At 47.6% G+C, this 7,181-nt stretch overlaps 1 protein-coding gene across 2 annotated transcripts; it reads right to left on the bottom strand.

The window, feature by feature from the left end:
- Positions 1-789: 789 nt before the first annotated feature.
- LENG1 (leukocyte receptor cluster member 1) lies at positions 790-6,671 on the bottom strand. Of its 2 annotated transcripts, none has more exons than XM_035134431.3 (4): positions 5,330-6,671; positions 3,798-3,971; positions 2,794-3,047; positions 790-1,537 (listed from the first exon to the last, which is right to left on the bottom strand). In XM_035134431.3, the coding sequence occupies exons 1-4, from the start codon at positions 5,450-5,452 to the stop codon at positions 1,324-1,326; spliced, it is 765 nt and encodes a 254-aa protein (XP_034990322.1). In that variant the 5' UTR covers positions 5,453-6,671; the 3' UTR covers positions 790-1,323. The 2 variants fall into 2 exon arrangements, with proteins under 2 accessions (XP_034990322.1, XP_034990320.1); XM_035134429.3 differs by having other exon boundaries at positions 6,480-6,671.
- Between the last annotated feature and the right edge of the window lie 510 nt (positions 6,672-7,181).

Here is a 7,181-nt window from a genome sequence, read left to right as displayed (position 1 = left end):
GGGCAGTGACTTTGTGTTTAACGTGGGATGTGTCATGTTTAAAAGCTGCCTAGAAGAGATCTTTTTATATGGCTGTTGTTTTTGTCCATGGAGTTTTCTTGGCAGGGATACTGGAGTGGCTTGCCAGTTCCTGTTCCAGGTGGATCACGTTTAGTCAAAACTCTCGAGAAAGATGTTGGGAAAGATTGAGGGCACAAGGAGAAGGGGACGACAGAGGACAAGATGGTTGGACAGTGTTCTCGAAGCTACTAGCATGAGTTTGACGAAACTGTGGGAGGCAGTGGGAGACAGGAGTGCCTGGCGTGCTCTGGTCCATGGGGTCACGAAGAGTCAGACACGACTAAACAACAGAAGAGATCTTCCCCCAGTACTACTTGGGTGACAAGAGGGAATGTACGTTTATGTGTACACTGAAATTAGCTGCCCCTACTAGAGTTCAGCAGCAAACAGTGCTGTCTCCAGATGCTGAATTACAACTCATAGTAGCCCTGGCCAGTAGTCAGACGGCTACCCTGACTCAAGAGGGTTTTTTCTCATTTTCCCCCTTGACAGTTGGTGCTTCTATTCAACTGCTTATTCAGGCTTCTTTCTGAGACTTTGGCCTGCGTTGCCTAGGACACACTTCCACACATATACAAAAGCATAAAGACTAATTTTAAAAAATGCATGCAGATGTCTTCCCCTGCAGAGGGACGTTCTTGTTGCTGCCTCCAGGTCCTTGAGCAGTTTTGGTGGAAGGATGACACTGCTACTACTTCCTGTGGAGATTCATGAGCACAAAGCACCAGGTGTTGTGTGTCCTTTATTGCCCAGAAACCATTTCAAAACACAGCAGATACTGACACATGTCCTGCACAATTGATACTGACAGGCTTTGGCCGAAACCAATTTCCTTGAGGAAAACAAAGATGACTAGGGAGAGGTGAGGTCTTGGAAGCAAGGGGGGAGGGCTGGTGTAAATAGGCATAACTTTTTATCCAGCTGCCATTGTACATAACGGTCCCATGGCAGGCAACTGATTGATTGCATAGCTAGTGGAGCAGCCTCTGGCTTAGCCCTAATCTAGAAAACGATAGTGATAAGGTGAGTGTGTGTATTACTGAAGCCCACATGCCAAAGTCTTCCTCAACCTAATTCTGATTACTGTACATTAACCAGAACGTGTCCACAACCCCGGGCTAGGGTATGAATTCAATAAATAATATGTTGCATTGAGCAAGAAGAAAATTATGCATATTCCTCTTGAAGAAAATTGATTCTGACAGCATTCCTACTGCTATTGTCTCACTGCAGTGGTTGGTAATATCACACTTGCACGACACCTCACTGTGGTTCCCAGACCCTCTTTCTTGCCAGTTGCGGGTTAAACTGAGAGTTGTAGCCCCGTTTTCTTTCATCCATTTCCTCCTCCTGGAGTGGGAGGGTGCCTGCCTTTTGGGCTAGAAGGCTCTCAGCACGGGCTCGCTCTGCCTTCTCGCGGCGCAACCTCTCCTGGCGCAGTTGCTCCAATGACGACGATGCCAAGGAAGGGGCAGGCCTGAAAAGGAAACACAAGGGTTTATGAAGAGGAGTGGGGAGCCCTTTTCAGTCCAGAGGCTGTATTGGCAGAGGGCATTCTGGTGACAGGCAGGCCCAGAGGCAAAAGCAAAAATTATGAATTTTACCTTTGTACACAGTAGACTAGCTTCTTTACACTTGCATACCACCCTCTATCCTCCGCATATCCCCCTCTATCCATCTGAGGCAGCAAAAAAATATGAGTGTTTAAGGGTGCAAAGCAGAGCTGGTGAGAGGGATGCGGCCTGGAAAGAGTCTCAAGAGCCAAACAGAGCCCCAGAATGCTGTGTTTACACCTGGGGCTGAGGTTCCCCATGCCTGGGTTAGAAACTGAAGTGTAGATGGGACACTGGAAATGTCTGTAATCCTCACCATCCTGCCTACAGGAATCCTTTGTTTTGTGCTCTTGTCCTGATGTTTTGGGAGGTGACAGAGGCTATTGCCAATAAAATGTGGGGGGTGGGTGGGTGTAAGTTTAGGGGTAGAGCTGAGGTTCAGCAACATCTGTCAGGCCAAAGGTTCCCCCCACCGGCCCTATATCCTCCTTTCAACACCTGACAACAGGGCACTGCATGACTAGTAGGGGGCAATACTTAAAGGCTGAACTTCCAGTCCCCCTCCATAGGGTTGCCAGACTCCAATAGAGGACAGGACTTCTGTGCCTTTAATTGCCCTGCTCTCTTTTGAGTCTGGAAACCTTTGTTTAATTTCCAAGCAAAGGGTCTGCTGGTTTCTCTTTAAGGTTTCCAGACTCAAAAGAGAGCAGGGCAATTAAAGGCACAGAAGTCCTGTCCTCTATTGGAGTCTGGCAATCCTAACCCTCCACCACCTTTCCAGGGCCAATATCCCACCCTGCAACAGAGCAGGAGCCAATTTTATTATTTTGACAAATTACTGTTAAGTCTTTATCTCTGAAAGCTGGATTCTTTGAAGCAGCACAGAAACAGGCAAACAACCCCTCACTCTCATTGACCTATTTCTTAAGACTTGGCTGTAACTGCTGCTCTGTAAATCTCCCCTTTATACAAAAGAGCATTTTCCTCTTTTCAGAGCAGCCACCTACAGATGGGAGGTGCTACCTGAAATGCCCAAGTTGCATTTCCCACATGTGTGGCTTCCCTTTCCCTCCCCCTCCTAAGGGTGGGTGTTTGTTGCCTGGGCTGTCCAGTCTCAGCCAGCAGGAAGGACGGAGCAGCAGTGTCCTGTGCTGTGGCCTAGGCTGCTAAAGGAACGCACCCGAAAGCCAGAGTTCCTCCACTTCCTTTTTGCTCCCGCTTGTCTTTCTTCCCATCTTTCTTGTGGGATCCCTTCTTCTTCCGCAAGTGCCCATCCATCTCCACTAGGGGATCCAGCTTCCCTTTCAGCTTCTCATCTTTGGCGACGGCCTCACTTCGTTCTGGCAGCTCCTGGTACCAGGGACGACTCGTCTGGGCCTCTGCTGAACTCTGGCCCAAGTATGTGAGGATACCCAGAGCTTTTTCCCGACGTTCCTGGGAGGAGTGAAATAACCCAAAGCACTGTTACTTGAAACACTGTTAATGCTGCCTGTGTGAGATTGCTCCATGGACTGTCAACTTAACATCCCTATTCCCCCTTTAACAAAACTCAGACCATCTATATTGGGGGAGCCAAAGGTGCTGCTTGACTAGAACTCCCTTCACTCACTACCACTGGCCATGCTGACTGAGGCTGATGGGAGTTGGAGTCCCAACAACATATGGAGGGGGTTGTATTGGCTATCCCTGACCCAGGTACTGCTCAGGTCCCTTCTATCCACTTAGTTTCAACAATGTTACCACACTGGATGCTCCCAGACCATTCACTGGCCCTCACTGCGGTATATTCTTTTCCTTCCAGTGAGTACTCACCAGGCAGTAAGAGATTACAATGAAGGCTAACCAATGAAGGGTGGAAGCAGGAAGCCTATTTTTTTCTGGAAGAGGAAGCACAAAGGACCTGGCAAACCAGGGCTATATATATATGGGAACAGATACTCTAAAAATTAACTTCTTTGCCAGATAAATGAATCCCTGAAGATTTATGCTACTAGCCCTCCACATTTTGCCCTTGCACAGCCAGAGGGTAGCAAGAACCCAAACCACCCCACACCAACTCTGCCAGACTTATTTTCTGCAAGTGGGGCAAAGGAGTTCATGTTGCATCCTGGCTGGGTTGGAGCGTTTAGACCACCACGCTGGAGAAAAGAAAGCCTCCACAACAAGCTCCCCTCCTCCCATTACCTTCTCTTGCCTCTTCTCCTCCTCATATTCTTTGTTGCTACTTTCTTCCGACTCTTGAAAGAGATTTAGATGGCGCGAGGGCCTTTCTGTGCCTAAAGCGAGGGCATCCGAGTTGCTGTCATTACCTCCTGGAGCTGACAGGCGTGCTTTCTTGCGTAGGAATTCAGTCCGGGCCTAGGATCAAAGGAGAAGAATTTGTCCAAGGTGCAATTTCCTGCCCTTACCACCTTCTAGCCTGCATAGTTACCTTTCTGTGGCACATTTCTCTGCTACGATAGCCAACCTGCCTTCTCCTTCCCAGTCTCTTACATTATTCTCTAAAAGCCTGTGGCTCATTGCAAGGTAGCCATTTTGCAGTCAAATTAATAAGAAATGTTCTATTTCTGGAGACAGGAGTTAAGACTGGGGGAAAGCAAAAATGTTAAGTGTGTGCATGTATTGGGGAACCACTAAGCTCACCACTTTTAAATTCATGTATTTTCACAAAGAACTGGGTTGACAGAAGTCAAGAGCAGGTGTTATAAACAAAAAAGCAGCAACATGGTATATATGCAATCTGAACACAAGAGCAGCAACGCAAATTCTTGTGGTATTTTAAGACTATCAGGTTTATTGTGACACACATTTCTGTGGACTATGGCCCATTTAATCTGATGTATGAAATGTTGTCCATAGTTGGCAGAGTAGCATCTATGTACACACTCCTGAGTAAAGAAATATATATATAATATTCTATGAAATGCAAGAGGTATTTTATGTCTGGAACACTTCTGTTCAATGCTCGAATGTATACAGGATCAAGCACAGCGACATTCACAACAATGGTAACTGGTGGTTAACATAGCAGTGGGAGAAAAGGCCTTGGTTATTGATTGAGCCCAATGGGCAGACTCAAAATTTGCTAAAAGATTAAGTTTAGCAATTTCAACCTTTAATTTTTTGTTCAGTTTATTATTTCATTTAACAGATCCAAGCATGGAATATTTTTTGGATTCTGCCACTTCAGGCACCTGGTGGGGAAGATCACAGATTTGAACGCTTTCTGCACCTTGAACGAGTCCTGCACCTTCAAAACAAGCATGTTAGAATTTAGGAAATCACTACAATGGCATATTCTATACAAACTCGGGCACTCCTGCCCAGAAGCAGTTCGAGGCTGGTGTGATGAAATGACCACCCCCCTCTGTGTTTTGCTCTCTGGATTTTAGTGTGGGTTGAGACACACTGTAACACAAAGGCCTGCCTCCAGCTGCTTATCAATCTGTACCTTTTGCATTCCACAGTTCACAAAGGATCCCCGGCCAGGCTTGGTGGCCCGTGACAAAACCACTCCTTCCCGATACTCCAATTCCTCACCTATGCGCACATGGTGGGGGCTGCCTAAGGGGTTTAAGAGCCCTGCAAACTGGAGGTCCTGGTGTTTTTTTTGGGGGGGGGAGACTTCCTAAGGTATTGGGGACATTCCAGGTACTGCAGAATCCAGGCCAGCTGCACACAGGCCTGACCTCTCTTCTTGATCCCTTCAAATTCACCTTCCACAGTCTTTGAATCCTCCCTTTGCTCATCAAACACCACAATCTCGTTCGGGCAGAAGATGACGCAGACCCTGGCGATCTGCCCGGCAAGGTAAGTCCGCAACTCTGCTGACTGGGCATTGCTGAGTATGGAGCCCAGAAGGGCGACGCTGACTGTGTACAGTAGTTGCATCCTTTATCTTCGAACTTGACATGAGTCAACAGTGTGATGCAGCAGCTAAAAAAGCCAATGCAATTCTGGGCTGCATCAATAGGAGTATAGCGTCTAGATCAAGGGAAATAATAGTACCACTGTATTCTGCTCTGGTCAGACCTCACCTGGAGTACTGTGTCCAGTTCTGGGCACCACAGTTCAAGAAGGATACTGACAAGCTGGAACGTGTCCAGAAGAGGGCAACCAAAATGGTCAAAGGCTTGGAAACAATGCCTTATGAGGAACGGCTTAGGGAGCTGGGTATGTTTAGCCTGGAGAAGAGAAGGTTAAGGGGTGATATGATAGCCATGTTCAAATATATAAAAGGATGTCATATAGAGGAGGGAGAAAGGTTGTTTTCTGCTGCTCCAGTGAAGCGGACACGGAGCAATGGATTCAAACTACAAGAAAGAAGATTCCACCTAAACATTAGGAAGAACTTCCTGACAGTAAGAGCTGTTCGGCAGTGAAATTTGCTACCAAGGAGTGTGGTGGAGTCTCCTTCTTTGGAGGTCTTTCAGCAGAGGCTTGACAGCCATATGTCAAGAATGCTTTGATGGTGTTTCCTGCTTGGCAGGGGGTTGGACTGGATGGCCCTTGTGGTCTCTCTTCCAACTCTATGATTCCTCTTTCTGTTTCTCGGCCACTTCCTGCATCATCATCTTATCCAGTTTCCTCAACAGCTTCAGCTCCTTCCATTTCTTCTTCTCCTTTTCCTGCTTCCATTTGCGGCAGTCCATTTTCCTGTCTTCTCCCTCCCGTAAGCGCTTCGCCTGGCTTTTCTCCGCCATGTTCCACTCGCCCAATCAGCATCCTCATATGTTTGCCTTTTTAAATCAATTTTAACTGGCAGAGCATGTGCCTAAAGCACGCGCATGCGCAGTGGATACGTCGCGCAGACTAGAAAACTGCGCACGCTCAAATCTTCGCGCATGCGCCTTGACAACAACGTACCTCCTGTTCAGCAAGTAGAGCTCGGGCCTCCTTCTTCTGCCGCTGCGCTTCGGCCTCCGCCTCGTCCCGCCGCACCTTGGCCACGTTGTCTTTGTTCCTCACGTGCCATGACTTCTTGGGAAGAATGTTCATCTTGGCTCTTGCTGTTTCTTTCCGAAGCTTCCTCCTTCCTCCCTCTCAGTTTCCGTTTCCGGTGTCAGTCTATTTTCCGGTTGGGGAAATAGGCCCGCCCTCTGCTTTTGTTTGGTCGGGTGCCCGCGCCGTCTCTGTACGTGCCCCTTGCGTCATCTCGCGCCGCTTTTACAATCTGACGGAATGTTTAGTTCGTACTTTGTTCTGATTGGCTCGTGCTCCTTTCGTCCCGCGGTTTGATTGGTGCAGTCACAAACGTTCGTTACAGTGACGGCGCGTGAGAATTTATTAGGCTCTGTGTCACTGCATCTAAATCAAACCCCCGATTTCCCGGGGGGTGCTCGGTTTTTGCGAAACATCGTTATCTCCGGTTCGTCTTCTATTACACGTGTGCCCAGATTACACCAGAAACGGAAAATGACCCCCGTTTTAGTCTGCGCCATAAACCGACTGCCGCTTATTATCAGTAGTAGTCTTCATATATTCGAAACAGTCATGTCCCTCATGCCTCAACACACATTGCATAAAGCTATACTTTTTGAAATGTTTTCAATTACTGTATGTGTTATA

Source organism: Zootoca vivipara, chromosome 12 (genome assembly GCF_965207765.1).
Source record: "Zootoca vivipara chromosome 12, rZooViv2.hap1.1, whole genome shotgun sequence".
NCBI lineage: Eukaryota > Metazoa > Chordata > Lepidosauria > Squamata > Lacertidae > Zootoca > Zootoca vivipara.
The sequence above is the reverse complement of the archived record's forward strand: the minus strand, read 5'-3'. Positions and strand labels throughout refer to the sequence as shown.

Bases quoted from the DNA above. Each gene is read 5' to 3' on its own strand.
- LENG1 (XM_035134429.3), bottom strand. From the start codon at position 6,611: ATGAACATTCTTCCCAAGAAGTCATGGCACGTGAGGAACAAAGACAAC. The intron at 3,972-6,479 runs GTACGTTGTTGT...CTTTGATCCTAG, and splicing joins CTCTACTTGCTGAACAGGAG to GCCCGGACTGAATTCCTACG. The intron at 3,048-3,797 runs GTAATGGGAGGA...CACTCCTCCCAG, and splicing joins AGGAGAAGAGGCAAGAGAAG to GAACGTCGGGAAAAAGCTCT.